Source organism: Bombina bombina, chromosome 4 (genome assembly GCF_027579735.1).
Source record: "Bombina bombina isolate aBomBom1 chromosome 4, aBomBom1.pri, whole genome shotgun sequence".
NCBI lineage: Eukaryota > Metazoa > Chordata > Amphibia > Anura > Bombinatoridae > Bombina > Bombina bombina.
In genome coordinates this window covers 427,824,571-427,842,341 of record NC_069502.1, presented here as the reverse complement: position 1 = coordinate 427,842,341, position 17,771 = coordinate 427,824,571, and the positions used below count along the sequence as shown (strand labels likewise).

The 17,771-nt window shown below is 42.6% G+C and overlaps 1 protein-coding gene across 1 annotated transcript in view; it reads left to right on the top strand.

Annotated features, from left to right (window-relative positions):
- Positions 1 to 17,771, top strand: part of TPRG1 (tumor protein p63 regulated 1) — a 210,810-nt gene that overhangs the window by 20,594 nt on the left and 172,445 nt on the right. Inside the window, exon 2 of the mRNA XM_053710249.1 lies at positions 10,890 to 11,078. Coding sequence (XP_053566224.1) covers positions 10,899 to 11,078 — 180 coding nt within the window. The 5' untranslated portion in view covers positions 10,890 to 10,898. The remainder of the gene's footprint in view (positions 1 to 10,889; positions 11,079 to 17,771) is intronic.

The following is a 17,771-nucleotide window of genomic DNA, read 5'->3' as shown; positions in this document are numbered from 1 at the left end:
GACAATCTTACCTATGATCCAAAAGGGTCAGTACATGACCACAGTGGATTTAAAGGATGCCTACCTTCACATACCGATTCACAAAGATCATTATCGGTACCTAAGGTTTGCCTTCCTAAACAGGCATTACCAGTTTGTAGCTCTTCCCTTCGGGTTAGCCACGGCTCCAAGAATCTTTACAAAGGTTCTGGGCTCTCTTCTGGCGGTACTAAGACCGCGAGGAATTTCGGTAGCTCCATACCTAGACGACATTCTGATACAAGCGTCAAGTTTCCAGACTGCCAAGTCTCACACAGAGTTGGTTCTGGCATTTCTAAGGTTGCATGGGTGGAAGGTGAACGTAGAAAAGAGTTCTCTTTTGCCACTCACAAGAGTTCCCTTCTTGGGGACTCTTATAGATTCTGTAGAAATGAAAATTTACCTGACAGAAGACAGGTTAACAAAACTTCTAAATGCTTGCCGTGTCCTTCATTCCATTCAACACCCGTCAGTGGCTCAATGCATGGAGGTAATCGGCTTAATGGTAGCGGCAATGGACATAGTACCTTTTGCTCGCCTACATCTCAGACCACTACAATTGTGCATGCTAAGTCAGTGGAATGGGGATTACTCAGATTTGTCCCCTATGCTGAATCTGGATCAAGAGACCAGAGATTCTCTTCTATGGTGGCTTTCTCGGCCACATCTGTCCAGGGGGATGCCCTTCAGCAGGCCAGATTGGACGATTGTAACAACAGACGCCAGCCTCCTAGGTTGGGGCGCTGTCTGGAATTCCCTGAAGGCTCAGGGATCATGGACTCAGGAGGAGAGTCTCCTTCCAATAAACATTCTGGAATTAAGAGCAGTTCTCAATGCTCTCCTGGCTTGGCCTCAGTTAGCAACTCTGAGGTTCATCAGGTTTCAGTCGGACAACATCACGACTGTGGCTTACATCAACCATCAGGGAGGGACAAGGAGTTCCCTAGCGATGATGGAAGTCTCAAAGATAATTCGCTGGGCAGAGTCTCACTCTTGCCACCTGTCAGCGATCCATATCCCAGGCGTGGAGAACTGGGAGGCGGATTTCCTAAGTCGCCAGACTTTTCACCCGGGGGAGTGGGAACTTCACCCGGAGGTATTTGCCCAACTGCTTCGGCGTTGGGGCAAACCAGATCTGGATCTCATGGCGTCTCGCAAGAACGCCAAGCTTCCTTGTAACGGATCCAGGTCCAGGGACCCGGGAGCGGTTCTGATAGATGCTCTGACAGCACCTTGGGTCTTCAACATGGCTTATGTGTTTCCACCATTCCCGATACTTCCTCGGCTGATTGCCAGGGTCAAACAGGAGAGAGCCTCTGTGATTCTAATAGCGCCTGCGTGGCCACGCAGGACCTGGTATGCAGATCTAGTGGACATGTCGTCCTGTCCACCATGGTCTCTGCCTCTGAGACAGGACCTTCTGGTTCAGGGTCCTTTCAGACATCCAAATCTAATTTCTCTGAAGCTGACTGCATGGAGATTGAACGCTTGATTCTATCAAAGCGTGGATTCTCGGAGTCAGTGATTGATACCTTAATACAGGCTAGGAAACCTGTTACCAGCAAAATTTACCATAAAATATGGCGTAAATACTTGCATTGGTGCGAATCCAAGAGTTACTCATGGAGTAAGGTTAGGATTCCTAGGATATTGTCTTTTCTACAAGAAGGTTTAGAAAAGGGTTTATCTGCTAGTTCGTTAAAGGGACAGATCTCAGCTCTGTCCATCCTTTTACACAAGCGTCTGTCAGTTCCAGACGTTCAGGCTTTTTGTCAGGCTTTGGCCAGGATTAAGCCTGTGTTTAAAACTGTTGCTCCGCCATGGAGCTTAAACTTAGTTCTTAACGTTTTACAGGGTGTTCCGTTTGAACCCCTTCATTCCATTGATATCAAGTTGTTATCTTGGAAAGTTCTGTTCTTAATGGCTATTTCCTCGGCTCGAAGAGTCTCTGAGTTATCGGCTTTACATTGTGATTCTCCTTATCTGATTTTTCATTCAGACAAGGTAGTTTTGCGTACTAAACCTGGGTTCTTACCTAAGGTAGTCACTAACAGAAATATCAATCAAGAGATTGTTGTTCCTTCACTGTGCCCTAACCCTTCCTCAAAAAAGGAACGACTTCTGCACAATCTGGACGTCGTCCGTGCCCTGAAATTTTATTTGCAGGCAACTAAAGATTTTCGACAAACTTCTTCCCTGTTTGTCGTTTATTCTGGACAAAGGAGAGGTCAAAAGGCTTCGGCTACCTCTCTCTCTTTTTGGCTTCGTAGCATAATACGTTTAGCCTATGAGACTGCTGGACAGCAGCCTCCTGAAAGAATTACAGCTCATTCTACCAGAGCTGTGGCTTCCACTTGGGCCTTTAAAAATGAGGCCTCTGTTGAATAGATTTGCAAGGCTGCGACTTGGTCTTCACTTCATACTTTTTCAAAATTTTACAAATTTGACACTTTTGCTTCTTCGGAGGCTATTTTTGGGAGAAAGGTTCTTCAGGCAGTGGTTCCTTCCGTGTAAAGGTCCTGCCTGTCCCTCCCGTCATCCGTGTACTTTTAGCTTTGGTATTGGTATCCCATAAGTAATGGATGACCCGTGGACTGACTACACTTAACAGGAGAAAACATAATTTATGCTTACCTGATAAATTCCTTTCTCCTGTAGTGTAGTCAGTCCACGGCCCGCCCTGTTTTACGGCAGGTCTAAATTTTAAATTAAACTCCAGTCACCACTGCACCCTATAGTTTCTCGTTTGGTTTCGGTCGAATGACTGGGTATGACGTAGAGGGGAGGAGCTATATAGCAGCTCTGCTTGGGTGATCCTCTTGCACTTCCTGTTAGGGAGGAGATATAATCCCATAAGTAATGGATGACCCGTGGACTGACTACACTACAGGAGAAAGGAATTTATCAGGTAAGCATAAATTATGTTTTTGTCCCCCCTCCTATATTTAAGAAATTATTTCCTATGGTTGACCCTAGAAAGGACTTATGGCAGACAGTCCCTAAGGTCGAGGGGGCAGTTTCTACACTAGCCAAGCGCACTACTATTCCTATCGAGCATAATTGCGCTTTCAAAGATCCTATGGATAAAAAATTGGAGGGTTTGCTTAAAAAGATTTTTGTACAGCAAGGTTACCTCCTGCAACCTATTTCGTGCATTATTCCTGTCACTACAGCAGCATGGTTCTGGTTCGAGGAACTAGAAAAGTCGCTCAGTAGAGAGACTCCGTATGAGGAGGTTATGGACAGAATTCACGCACTTAAGTTAGCTAATTCCTTTATTTTAGATGCCGCTTTGCAGTTAGCAAGATTAGCGGCGAAAAATTCAGGGTTTGCAATTGTGGCGCGCAGAGCGCTCTGGCTAAAGTCTTGGTCAGCGGATGTATCTTCCAAGACAAAATTGCTTAATATCCCTTTCAAGGGTAAAACCCTTTTTGGGCCAGAATTGAAAGAGATTATCTCAGACATCACTGGGGGTAAGGGCCACGCCCTTCCACAAGATAGGCCTTTCAAGGCCAAGAATAAGTCTAATTTTCGTTCCTTTCGCAATTTCAGGAACGGACCGGCCTCCAACTCTGCAGCCTCTAGACAAGAGGGTAATGCTTCACAAACCAAACCAGCTTGGAAACCGATGCAAGGCTGGAACAAGGGTAAGCAGGCCAAGAAGCCTGCTGCTGCTACCAAAACAGCATGAAGGAGTAGCCCCTGATCCGGGACCGGATCTAGTAGGGGGCAGACTCTCTCTCTTTGCTCAGGCTTGGGCAAGAGATGTTCAGGACCCCTGGGCACTAGAAATAGTTTCTCAGTGTTATCTTCTGGAATTCAAGGAACTACCCCCAAGGGGAAGGTTCCACATGTCTCACTTATCTTCAAACCAAATAAAGAGACAGGCATTCTTACATTGTGTAGAAGACCTGTTAAAAATGGGAGTGATACACCCAGTTCCAACCGTGGAACAAGGAATGGGTTTTTACTCAAATCTGTTTGTAGTTCCCAAAAAAGAGGGAATTTTCAGACCAATTCTGGATTTAAAGATCCTAAACAAATTTCTCAGAGTGCCATCGTTCAAAATGGAAACTATTCTAACGATTTTACCCACAATCCAGGAGGGTCAATTTATGACTACCGTGGATCTAAAGGATGCGTATCTACATATTCCTATCCACAAAGATCATCATCAGTTCCTAAGGTTCGCCTTTCTGGACAAACATTACCAGTTTGTGGCTCTCCCATTCGGGCTAGTCACTGCTCCAAGGATTTTCACAAAGGTACTCGGGTCCCTTCTAGCGGTTCTAAGACCAAGGGGCATTGCAGTGGCACCTTACTTGGACGACATTCTAATACAAGCGTCGTCTCTTTCAAAGGCAAAGGCTCACACAGACATCGTTCTGGCCTTTCTCAGATCTCACGGATGGAAAGTGAAAAAAGTTCCCTGTCTCCATCGACAAGAGTTCCTTTCTTGGGGACAATAATAGATTCTTTAGAAATGAAGATTTTCCTGACAGAGGTCAGAAAGTCAAAACTTCTAAACGCTTGTCAAGTTCTTCACTCTGTTCCACGACCTTCCATAGCTCAGTGCATGGAAGTAGTAGGGTTGATGGTTGCAGCAATGGACATAGTTCCTTTTGCGCAAATTCATCTAAGACCATTACAACTGTGCATGCTGAAACAGTGGAATGGGGACTATACAGACTTGTCTCCAGTGATTCAAGTAGATCAGAAGACCAGAGACTCACTCCGTTGGTGGCTAACCCAGGATCACCTGTCCCAGGGAATGAGCTTCCGCAGACCAGAGTGGGTCATCGTCACGCCAGTCTAGTGGGCTGGGGCGCGGTCTGGGACTCCCTGAAAGCTCAGGGGCTATGGTCTCGGGAAGAGTCTCTTCTCCCGATAAACATTCTGGAACTGAGAGCGATATTCAATACTCTCAGGGCTTGGCCTCAACTAGCAAAGGCCAGATTCATAAGATTCCAATCAGACAACATGACGACTGTTGCTTACATCAACCATCAGGGGGGGAACAAGGAGTTCCCTGGCGATGAGAGAAGTGACCAAAATCATAAAATGGGCGGAGGATCACTCCTGCCACCTATCTGCGATCCACATCCCAGGAGTGGAAAACTGGGAGGCGGATTATCTGAGTCGTCAGACATTCCATCCGGGGGAGTGGGAACTCCACCCGGAGATATTTGCCCAGTTGACTCAATTATGGGGCATTCCAGACATGGATCTGATGGCGTCTCGTCAGAACTTCAAGGTTCCTTGCTACGGGTCCAGATCCAGGGATCCCAAGGCGACTCTAGTGGATGCATTAGTAGCGCCTTGGACCTTCAACCTAGCTTATGTGTTTCCACCGTTTCCTCTCATTCCCAGGCTGGTAGCCAGGATCAAGCAGGAGAGGGCCTAACGGTGATCTTGATAGCTCCTGCATGGCCACGCAGGACTTGGTATGCAGACCTGGTGAATATGTCATCGGCTCCACCATGGAAGCTACCTTTGAGACAGGATCTTCTAGTACAAGGTCCATTCGAACATCCAAATCTAGTTTCCCTCCAGCTAACGGCTTGGAAATTGAACGCTTGATTTTATCTAAGCGTGGGTTTTCGGATTCTGTAATAGATAATCTGGTACAAGCCAGAAAACCTGTAACTAGAAAAATTTACCATAAAATATGGAAAAGATATATCTGTTGGTGTGAATCCAAGGGATTCTCATGGAGTAAGATCAAAATTCCTAGGATCCTTTCCTTTCTACAAGAAGGTTTGGATAAGGGATTATCAGCGAGTTCTCTAAAGGGACAGATTTCTGCTTTATCTGTCTTGTTACACAAACGACTGGCAGCTGTGCCTGATGTTCAAGCTTTTGTTCAGGCTTTGGTCAGGATCAAGCCTGTTTACAGACCTTTGACTCCTCCATGGAGTCTGAATTTAGTTCTTTCAGTTCTTCAAGGGGTTCAGTTTGAACCTCTACATTCCATAGATATCAAGATGTTATCTTGGAAAGTTCTGTTTTTGGTTGCTATTTCTTCTGCTAGAAGAGTTTCTGAGTTATCTGCTTTGCAGTGTAATCCGCCCTATCTGGTGTTCCATTCAGATAAGGTTGTTTTGCGTACTAAACCTGGTTTCCTTCCAAAGGTTGTTTCCAACAAGAATATTAACCAGGAAATAGTTGTGCCTTCTTTGTGTCCGAATCCAGTTTCAAAGAAGGAACGTTTGTTACACAATTTAGATGTAGTTCATGCTTTAAAGTTCTATTTAGAAGCAACAAAGGATTTCAGACAAACGTCTTCTCTGTTTGTCGTTTATTCTGGCAAGAGGAGAGGTCAAAAAGTTACTGCTACCTCTCTTTCCTTTTGGCTGAAAAGCATCATCCGATTGGCTTACGAGACTGCCGGACGGCAGCCTCCTGAACGCATCACAGCTCACTCTACTAGGGCTGTGGCTTCCACATGGGCCTTCAAGAACGAGGCTTCTGTTGATCAGATATGTAAGGCAGTGACTTGGTCTTCCCTGCACACTTTTGCCAAATTCTACAAATTTGATACTTTTGCTTCTTCGGAGGCTATTTTTGGGAGAAAGGTTTTTCAAGCCGTGGTGCCTTCTGTTTACGTAACCTGATTGGCTCCCTCCCTTCATCCGTGTCCTAAAGCTTTGGTATTGGTTCCCACAAGTTATGGATGACGCCGTGGACCGGACACACCAATGTTGGAGAAAACAGAATTTATGCTTACCTGATAAATTACTTTCTCCAACGGTGTGTCCGGTCCACGGCCCGCCCTGGTTTTTTAATCAGGTTTGATTAATTTCTTTCTTTAACTACAGTCACCACGGCACCTTATGGTTTCTCCTGTCCGTCGGTCGAATGACTGGGGTGGGCGGAGCCTAGGAGGGACTATATGGACAGCTTTTGCTGTGCTCTTTGCCATTTCCTGTTGGGGAAGAGAATATTCCCACAAGTTATGGATGACGCCGTGGACCGGACACACCGTTGGAGAAAGTAATTTATCAGGTAAGCATAAATTCTGTTTTTAACTATAGTTTTAACCTCTATCCAAGGGTTAACAGATAATTATATGCAAAAAAAAACAAAAAAGTGTAATAAAATGCTCTAGCACAGTGTTTTTTTTTTGTCAATTTTAATTTTTTTTTCAATTTTATTTTTTTAATAGAAGCTCACGGTGGTTTTAAGCAGAGTATAAAAAAACTACTTTTCTTTATTAACATAGAAACCTACTCTCTTGTCTATCTTCCTCAAACACAAATGAGGTATATTACATTTTAGACTCAGGCATGCTGATGTATAGCAATATGAGCAGATGGTGGTGCTGTGCAATGTCCTGCGCTTAAAGTGAAGGTAAACTTTGATGAATGAAAGCCCGGTTTTTAAAAATACTATTAAAAACAGGGGCAGTTTCATTCATAAAAGTTTAGAAAGCAGCCGTTTTGTTTATAAACTTACCTTTCTTCTTTTCACAGCAAGAGCAGCTTCCCTCACCCGGAGATCCTCTCTTCACACGTCAGAAATGACTAATCCGGCTTCCTCCAATCATGGCATGGCCTCAGGCAATGACTACCCTGGGGGGAAAGCCATGATTGGAGGAAGCCAGATTAGTCATTGCTGACGTGTGAATAGAGGATCTGCGAGCGGGGGAAGCTGCTCCGGCTGTGAAAAGAAGAAAGGTAAGTGCCCCTATTTTTAATAGTATTTTTAAAAACCGGGCTTTCATTCATCAAAGTTTACCTTCACTTTAAGTAACAGATAGACCACAGCTGCCAGCTTGCTCTGAACCTTTCCAGTTCTCCAATATGCAGTTTAACACTCTTATAAATGTTTATCTCAATAGTCTTTACCTTGTACCTCATCCTGATGCCATTGGAATGTATTTTAATATTTTTATTAAATGTAATGTCTTATAAAGATATACCTATGGTTAACTACTTTTTTAGTATTTGGGAAGGGCCCAATTATCAAAAACATGCGTCATGGAGAGAAATCATGCAAAAAAATTGTTTGTTTTTAAAGTCAATATAAATATTGATGCTAAAGTGCCCAGTTTTAAAAATTTTGATTAAAAACAGGGGCACTTTAATTCATCAAAATTTACATTTCACTCCTGTTGTGAAAAAAAACTTACCTTTTTAAACTTGACAGCAGCTCTATCTTCCTTCGGTCGTTGCAAGCCATTTCTGACGTCAGAAATGATGGATTGGTCAACCTCCAATCACGGCTTCCCCCTCGGGGGGATTAAGTGTCTAATTCAACTCTGTGATTGGAGGAAGCCGGATTCCTCATTTTAGACCCAGGAAGTGGCTTTGCGACGGGTGGAGGAAGCTGGATCGGCTGTCAAGCTTAAAATGTATTTTCAAAACAGGAGTGAAATGTAAATTTTGATGAATTAAAGTGCCCCTGTTTTTAATCAAATTTTTAAAAACCGGGCACTTTAGCATCAAAATTTACATTCACTTTATTAAAAGATTATATTGTAATGTATGTGTCTCTCAGTCACATCTAGAACACTATGGGCTAGATTTATCAAGTCCTTTTCTACATTTTGACTGCAGATTAACACAAGAGAACCTGCATGAACTATTTATCAAGCGCTCGTGTGCAATATTAAATGCGGGCAGTGAATTGCTGCCTGCCATAGGAGAGCTCAGAGAGCATACAGGGGTGAATATGAATGCCCCTGTCCGCCGTGGATTGATAAATTGAGCTCTATATAACAAGATAAATATCTCTCAATCTAAATGTCCCTTTCTGAAATTATTTAAAGCTATTTAGTGCTGATGAGACGCCAATCTCGCCAGCTCAGGGAGCTTTAGAGAATCAGACCCTAAGTAAAGTTCCAGATGTCTGCCACCTCAATTTATATAAAAAATAAATCCTAAAACCAGAAGTTTTACTGACAAGTTGTTATAAAGAACAAACATATTTTTCACTAAGTATTACAATTCTGTCTATCATTGTTCCTTTAATGTTAATTCTCACATTTACACACTCTCTCTCACATCTCAGCATTTTTCAGCTACTGTCTGCCCTTCAAGAAAGAAACAAGACATCTGTGGTGATGGCAGAGCTGATGCACTGATGATGCTAATGCTGTGATTGAATTCTAAGCATGAAGTGTGCACAGACTTGCTGTAGCTTCCATCTGTTTATTAAAACTACAATTAGCTCAAGGATAACAACGTGGCAACAGAACTTTATGCCGAGATACCATTTACAAATAGCCTGTACTAAATGCAGAGCAGAGTCTTCACTGAGGTTATCTTGTGAATCCCAGAATGGTTTATAATCTTAGCTGCTACTAATGTCAGTCTAGAGTAAAGGATAACAGATCAAACTCCCCTTATCCTATCCCATCTGGACTACTGCATCCTCTTGATCAGTGTTTTTCTACCGTGGTCCTCAAGTACCCCTAACAGGCCAGGCTTTCATTATAGTTGAACCAGTGCACAGGTGAAATAATCAGCATGGTTACTAACCTGGTCTCACCCATCAGCTGATTATTTCACCTGTGCACTGGTTCATTTATAATGAAAACCTGCCCTGTTGGGGGTACTTGAGGACCGCGGTTGAGAAACAGTGCTCTCGATTAATAATATTAGTGCATCTAAGCCCTGTGTTTTCAAAAATGCAGGACTTCAAGGGACCTGAATGTCAATACTAAACTTTCATGGTTCAAACTGAGCATAGATGTTAAGGGACTTTTCCATTTACTTATATTATTAAATTTACTTTGTTCTCTTTGTTGAAAAGCATACCTAGGTAGGGTCAGGAGCACTTCTGGGAGCTAGCTGGTGATTGGTGGCACATATACCTATTGCCATTGGTTTACCAGATGTGTGCAGCTAGCTCCCAGTGGTGCATGGCTGTTCTGAAGCTTTAGCTTTGTAGGGTTAAAACACATAGTTATGAACAAGCAAACGTGCTATAATAAAATTCTCTAACAAATTAGAGCATTTTATGTTTGTACTTTTATATCCCATTTCCCATCTATGTGATTATAATACTTTTGTGATTTTGCATATGCAAACCACTGTTTCCAAAGGTGTGTACACAGATATATTCAAATACACTCCATCCCAGATCATAGGATTCTTGGTGTATGGCATCACTTGTCATTTCAGGGCAGAATTCTGGGTGTTTTCGCTGTGCACTGTGTCTGTTCTCTAACAATGCGCCAGTGAGATACTGCAGAGGTGATGTTGACATTGCTGCAATGCTTTCTGCAGTAAATCAGCAAAGTGGTGTCAATAGGCAGACTCAGATGAAGCGGTGAACTCCTTATATACACATATACTTGTTCAAATACAGCTCTGGTGTCAGTATATAAAGTAAGGTCTGCAGTCTTTACACCATAGCATTTGTACTGGTCATTTTAAACACACTTAAAACATTGAAATACTGTAATATTAATATACTGGATTAAACTTTTCTTATGAATTCTTCTTTATTATTATTATTGCTCCGATAATGCATTCTAAAATAATCATCTGCATTAGCAATGCTGTTACATTGGTATTTAGAGATACCAGATGATAGGTGGTGAATGTGAGCAACAGGGGATGGGGGGGGGGGGGCTCACCACAACAGGGTGTCTGCTACCCGCCTACAGGGTCGAGAAATGTAAGGGTCAGCAAGCAACTGATCGAAGGTCTCATTTGAGCATATAGATGGCATGGGGGCAGCTGAATGGGTTATGGATGTGATTGTAGTTCTCAATCAGACTTATAATTGGCATAAAGGTAGGGTGAAATGAATGTATCTGATGCAGGCCTAGCTCAGGCTTGTTGAAATCATATGATACATATAGAATGCAACTAATTCTAATTCTTGTGTTCTAATTTGTCCTATTTTTTTTTTTTTTGTAGATTTCCAAAATGGATAATGTTTCGCATAGTCAGGAGTTCCGTCCAGTGGAGCTAGGAGGAGATGCCGATCAGCAAGTAAAACTTGACACAGAGAACAAACCAGCACAATCGGAGTCAAACCAAACTCAGAATGTTGACAGTAACTCTTCAAACATACAATATCTCCTCAGAAAGTTCTTTGTTGCCAGGGTAATTCATAAGATATTACATTTATAATATTTCCATTTTTTTCAATGTGATTAGTCTATTTAAAGTGAATGTAAATTTTGATGCTAAAGTGCCCGTTTTTTAAAAATTCAATTAAAAACAGGGGGCACTTTAATTCATCAAAATTTTACATTTCACTCGTTGTGAAGAAATACCTTTTAAACTTGACAGCAGCTCTAGCTTCCTCCGGTTGTCCAAGCCATTTCTGACGTCAGAAATGATGGATCGGTCATCCTCCAATCACGGCTTCCCCCCCGGGGAATCAGTGTCTGATTCAACGCCGTGATTGGAGGAAGCCGGATTCCTCATTTTAGACCCAGGAAGAGGCTTTGCGACGGGTGTAGGAAGCTGGAGCGGATGTCAAGATTAAAAGGTACTTTTTTTTTTCACAAAACAAGTGAAATGTAAATTTTGATGAATTAAAGTGCCCCTGTTTTTAATCGAATTTTTAAAAATCGGGCACTTTTGCCTCAAAATTTACATTCACTTAAAATGGGTTACACACAGTGGGACATCAATAGATGTCTCCAATCAGTCCTTTTGTGAAGTGCATTTCATTGGTTATTCTAGTGTTTTTCAAATTCAAACCCATTCAAAATTGTTTGAATACCCTTTACTAACCCATTTATCCCCTGCGTATTAAATTCATTCATGGAATAACTCTCTACACCTTTTCATGAGGACAAGTTGACACTAGCATACCAATCAATAAGATGCTTTTTCAAATGTTTTAAACACTTGAACCTTTTTGAAAACACATTTTATTTTCTTATTCAACTACAGAGCTGTCCTAAATTTATTTGAGATGGTCACAGTTTGAGAGCAATGCTCACTCTCCAGGGCCTTATAAATGTTGCTGTGGACCATCAAGCCACTTCCCTAATCTACACACTTCTTGTCTAAGGGACAAGTTGGAAGCTATGCAACTGGTATTTTTGGGGATGTTTTCATGGCATTTTTATATTTTCTACATTTTCAATTAACAAATTAAAGGGATATTCCAGTCAAAATTTAAATGCACAAATATGAATTACATATTTGAATAGAAAAACATATTCAATATAAATGTATTGGCAAAAATTCTAAAAAGTAAAAGTTATCACTATTTTAGTGTTAACATTTTTGTCTGCGCATGCATGTGAAGCATAGCTAGATATTCTCAGTGCACCAGCATTTAAAGTACTGTAGCTGCTCAGATAGACAGTGGGGCTTTTATGTCAGCAATTAAGTTGAGTCATTACCAGATGGTACAAACACCTTAGAAAGTGTTGTGTTTGAAATGCTGGTGCACGGTGCATATGTAAATACACTTTTGAAACGGCTATAGCTTTTATTAGAAGCATTTTTGCTAATACATGTATACAGTATTACAAATATGCTTCTATTCAAAACTGAAATGCATTCATGTGGATTCCAATTTTGTCTAAAATGTCCCTTTAATAAAACTGTTTTTTGTTTAATAAGCTGAAAAATAAAGTTACATTCTTTTTAAACTATAAAATGTATACACAATTTAAATATGCTAATTTAAATGTTCATTATTGGGGGTTTAAACATATTAATTATAAAATTAATCAAAACGAAAATGAAATTATTAATTGTACACGTCATTAATTCATATTATTGGTTAAACTAAAAAAAAATTGACTTCAAACATATTAGGCAGTCATCATCAATTTTGAATTAATCACCTGTCGTTTTACATTGGCCCAGAATCTTTTGCTTCCATGAAAGTCCTTGACAAAACTTATTTGAAAAGGGTGATATGCCTACTTTAAGAAATAACTGCAGGGGGGTACCTCAGTTTACTCAGGTGCAAAAGAGGGCAGGCTGGAACTGTTAGCAGCCACCCAGACAACTGAACCATGTCTTGTAAACTGTATTAGTGTCGTCCGGCCTCCCGAGACTACAAAATCAGAAGCAATGAGTCCCAGACAAACCCACCTGACTGTAGACTGATGGAACAGTAGTCTTCTGAGCCGAGAACCATGTTGCTTTTATTGAAGTACCTGTATTTTAAAATAGCTCAGGTCTACTTGCAGTCTGTTTTTATGATATTAATTGTACTGTTCAAGACTCTCCCCTAGTTTTCATAGATTCAAGTGTTAAAAGACTACTTTCTCCAACATAGGTGTGTCCGGTCCACGGCGTCATCCTTACTTGTGGGATATTCTCTTCCCCAACAGGAAATGGCAAAGAGCCCAGCAAAGCTGGTCACATGATCCCTCCTAGGCTCCGCCTACCCCAGTCATTCTCTTTGCCGTTGTACAGGCAACATCTCCACGGAGATGGCTTAGAGTTTTTTAGTGTTTAACTGTAGTTTTTATTATTCAATCTAAGCAAGAGGGTAATACTTCTCAAGCCAAGCCAGCTTGGAGACCAATGCAAGGCTGGAACAAGGGAAAGCAGGCCAAGAAACCTGCCACTGCTACCAAGACAGCATGAAATGTTGGCCCCCGATCCGGGACCGGATCTGGTGGGGGGCAGACTCTCTCTCTTCGCTCAGGCTTGGGCAAGAGATGTTCTGGATCCTTGGGCGCTAGAAATAGTCTCCCAAGGTTATCTTCTGGAATTCAAGGGACTTCCCCCAAGGGGGAGGTTCCACAGGTCTCAGTTGTCTTCAGACCACATAAAAAGACAGGCATTCTTACATTGTGTAGAAGACCTGTTAAAAATGGGAGTGATTCATCCCGTTCCATTAAGAGAACAAGGGATGGGGTTCTACTCCAATCTGTTTATAGTTCCCAAAAAAGAGGGAACGTTCAGACCAATCTTAGATCTCAAGATCTTAAACAAGTTTCTCAAGGTTCCATCGTTCAAGATGGAAACCATTCGAACTATTCTTCCTTCCATCCAGGAAGGTCAATTCTTGACCACGGTGGATTTAAAGGATGCGTATCTACATATTCCTATCCACAAGGAACATCATCGGTTCCTGAGGTTCGCATTCCTGGACAAACATTACCAGTTCGTGGCGCTTCCTTTCGGATTAGCCACTGCTCCAAGGATTTTCACAAAGGTACTAGGGTCCCTTCTAGCTGTGCTAAGACCAAGGGGCATTGCTGTAGTACCTTACTTGGACGACATTCTGATCAAGCGTCGTCCCTTCCTCAAGCAAAGGCTCACACGGACATTGTCCTGGCCTTTCTCAGATCTCACGGATGGAAAGTGAACGTGGAAAAGAGTTCTCTATCTCCGTCAACAAGGGTTCCCTTCTTGGGAACAATAATAGACTCCTTAGAAATGAGGATTTTTCTGACAGAGGCCAGAAAAACAAAACTTCTAGACTCTTGTCGGATACTTCATTCCGTTCCTCTTCCTTCCATAGCTCAGTGCATGGAAGTGATCGGGTTGATGGTAGCGGCAATGGACATAGTTCCTTTTGCACGCATTCATCTAAGACCATTACAACTGTGCATGCTCAGTCAGTGGAATGGGGACTATACAGACTTGTCTCCGAAGATACAAGTAAATCAGAAGACCAGAGACTCACTCCGTTGGTGGCTGTCCCTGGACAACCTGTCACGAGGGATGACATTCCGCAGACCAGAGTGGGTCATTGTCACGACCGACGCCAGTCTGATGGGCTGGGGCGCGGTCTGGGGATCCCTGAAAGCTCAGGGTCTTTGGTCTCGGGAAGAATCTCTTCTACCGATAAATATTCTGGAACTGAGAGCGATATTCAATGCTCTCAAGGCTTGGCCTCAGCTAGCGAGGGCCAAGTTCATACGGTTTCAATCAGACAACATGACAACTGTTGCGTACATCAACCATCAGGGGGGAACAAGGAGTTCCCTGGCGATGGAAGAAGTGACCAAAATCATTCTATGGGCGGAGTCTCACTCCTGCCACCTGTCTGCTATCCACATCCCAGGAGTGGAAAATTGGGAAGCGGATTTTCTGAGTCGTCAGACATTGCATCCGGGGGAGTGGGAACTCCATCCGGAAATCTTTGCCCAAGTCACTCAGCTGTGGGGCATTCCAGACATGGATCTGATGGCCTCTCGTCAGAACTTCAAAGTTCCTTGCTACGGGTCCAGATCCAGGGATCCCAAGGCGGCTCTAGTGGATGCACTAGTAGCACCTTGGACCTTCAAACTAGCTTATGTGTTCCCGCCGTTTCCTCTCATCCCCAGGCTGGTAGCCAGGATCAATCAGGAGAGGGCGTCGGTGATCTTGATAGCTCCTGCGTGGCCACGCAGGACTTGGTATGCAGATCTGGTGAATATGTCATCGGCTCCTCCTTGGAAGCTACCTTTGAGACGAGACCTTCTTGTTCAGGGTCCGTTCGAACATCCGAATCTGGTTTCACTCCAGCTGACTGCTTGGAGATTGAACGCTTGATCTTATCGAAGCGAGGGTTCTCAGATTCTGTTATCGATACTCTTGTTCAGGCCAGAAAGCCTGTAACTAGAAAGATTTACCACAAAATTTGGAAAAAATATATCTGTTGGTGTGAATCTAAAGGATTCCCTTGGGACAAGGTTAAGATTCCTAGGATTCTATCCTTCCTTCAAGAAGGATTGGAAAAAGGATTATCTGCAAGTTCCCTGAAGGGACAGATTTCTGCCTTGTCTGTGTTACTTCACAAAAAGCTGGCCGCTGTGCCAGATGTTCAAGCCTTTGTTCAGGCTCTGGTTAGAATTAAGCCTGTTTACAAACCTTTGACTCCTCCTTGGAGTCTCAATTTAGTTCTTTCAGTTCTTCAGGGGGTTCCGTTTGAACCCTTGCATTCCGTTGATATTAAGTTATTATCTTGGAAAGTTTTGTTTTTAGTTGCAATTTCTTCTGCTAGAAGAGTTTCAGAATTATCTGCTCTGCAGTGTTCTCCTCCTTATCTGGTGTTCCATGCAGATAAGGTGGTTTTACGTACTAAACCTGGTTTTCTTCCAAAAGTTGTTTCTAACAAAAACATTAACCAGGAGATTATCGTACCTTCTCTATGTCCGAAACCAGTTTCAAAGAAGGAACGTTTGTTGCACAATTTGGATGTTGTTCGCGCTCTAAAATTCTATTTAGATGCTACAAAGGATTTTAGACAAACATCTTCCTTGTTTGTTGTTTATTCCGGTAAACGGAGAGGTCAAAAAGCAACTTCTACCTCTCTCTCTTTTTGGATTAAAAGCATCATCAGATTGGCTTACGAGACTGCCGGACGGCAGCCTCCCGAAAGAATCACAGCTCATTCCACTAGGGCTGTGGCTTCCACATGGGCCTTCAAGAACGAGGCTTCTGTTGATCAGATATGTAGGGCAGCGACTTGGTCTTCACTGCACACTTTTACCAAATTTTACAAGTTTGATACTTTTGCTTCTTCTGAGGCTATTTTTGGGAGAAAGGTTTTGCAAGCCGTGGTGCCTTCCATTTAGGTGACCTGATTTGCTCCCTCCCTTCATCCGTGTCCTAAAGCTTTGGTATTGGTTCCCACAAGTAAGGATGACGCCGTGGACCGGACACACCTATGTTGGAGAAAACAGAATTTATGTTTACCTGATAAATTACTTTCTCCAACGGTGTGTCCGGTCCACGGCCCGCCCTGGTTTTTTTAATCAGGTCTGATAATTTATTTTCTTTAACTACAGTCACCACGGTACCATATGGTTTCTCCTATGCAAATATTCCTCCTTAACGTCGGTCGAATGACTGGGGTAGGCGGAGCCTAGGAGGGATCATGTGACCAGCTTTGCTGGGCTCTTTGCCATTTCCTGTTGGGGAAGAGAATATCCCACAAGTAAGGATGACGCCGTGGACCGGACACACCGTTGGAGAAAGTAATTTATCAGGTAAACATAAATTCTGTTTTTCAGGTATGTGTACAATACACACTAACCTCTTACCTCAGTTCCTCTCCTCCTTTGTCATCCCCTTGAATTCCCTTAGCATGTAAGCCTACAAGGCAAGCTGTTATGTAGATCACATTCATGAGAGGTGATTTTCAACAGAGCAACTCAGTGCCCTCTACCTATTTGTCTCCTATAAATGCTACCTTTGCACATTATACCTAAGTTTTTGGCGCTGTGCTCTACAAATAACTGATAATAATACTTATACTGTTCTTTATCCATTGGATTCTCTAAAGTGATATCTAAGGCTGTATTGTCTGGGACTCTTGGCTTCTGAATCTGTAGTTTCTGGGCTCCAGAGGATTGGAGAAATGGATGCAGCTTACAAGGTAAAGCCATCTAAATGGCTGCTTACGGTACCTTTTCCAGGGTACTATATCCCTATGAGTACATTTGTTTTCATTCTTTCTCTGTCGTATGTTTTAGTGACAAAGCTCCATTGTGCTACATTCTCTTTCCCTTTCTTGCATCTACTTCTAATTGGTTTTCATTTATTTATTGTGCGTTTTCTTCATAAATGGAAAGAGTCCACAGCTGCATTTATTACTTTTGGGAATTCAGAACCTGGCCACCAGGAGGAGGCAAAGACACCCCAGCCAAAAGTCTTAAATACCTCCCCCACTTCCCTAATCCCCCCAGTCATTCTTTGCCTTTCGTCCCAGGAGTTTGGCAAAGAAGTGTCAGAAGTTTTCTATAGTCTCTTATAGAGGGTAGTTCTCTTCGGCATGTGACTGGAGTTTTAAGTAGTCCTGTCAGCCTCTCAGTGAGAGCATGGGTGAAAGTTAGAGTCTGGAGATGCAGAGAGTCTTTCTGAGAAACCTTTCCGACTCAT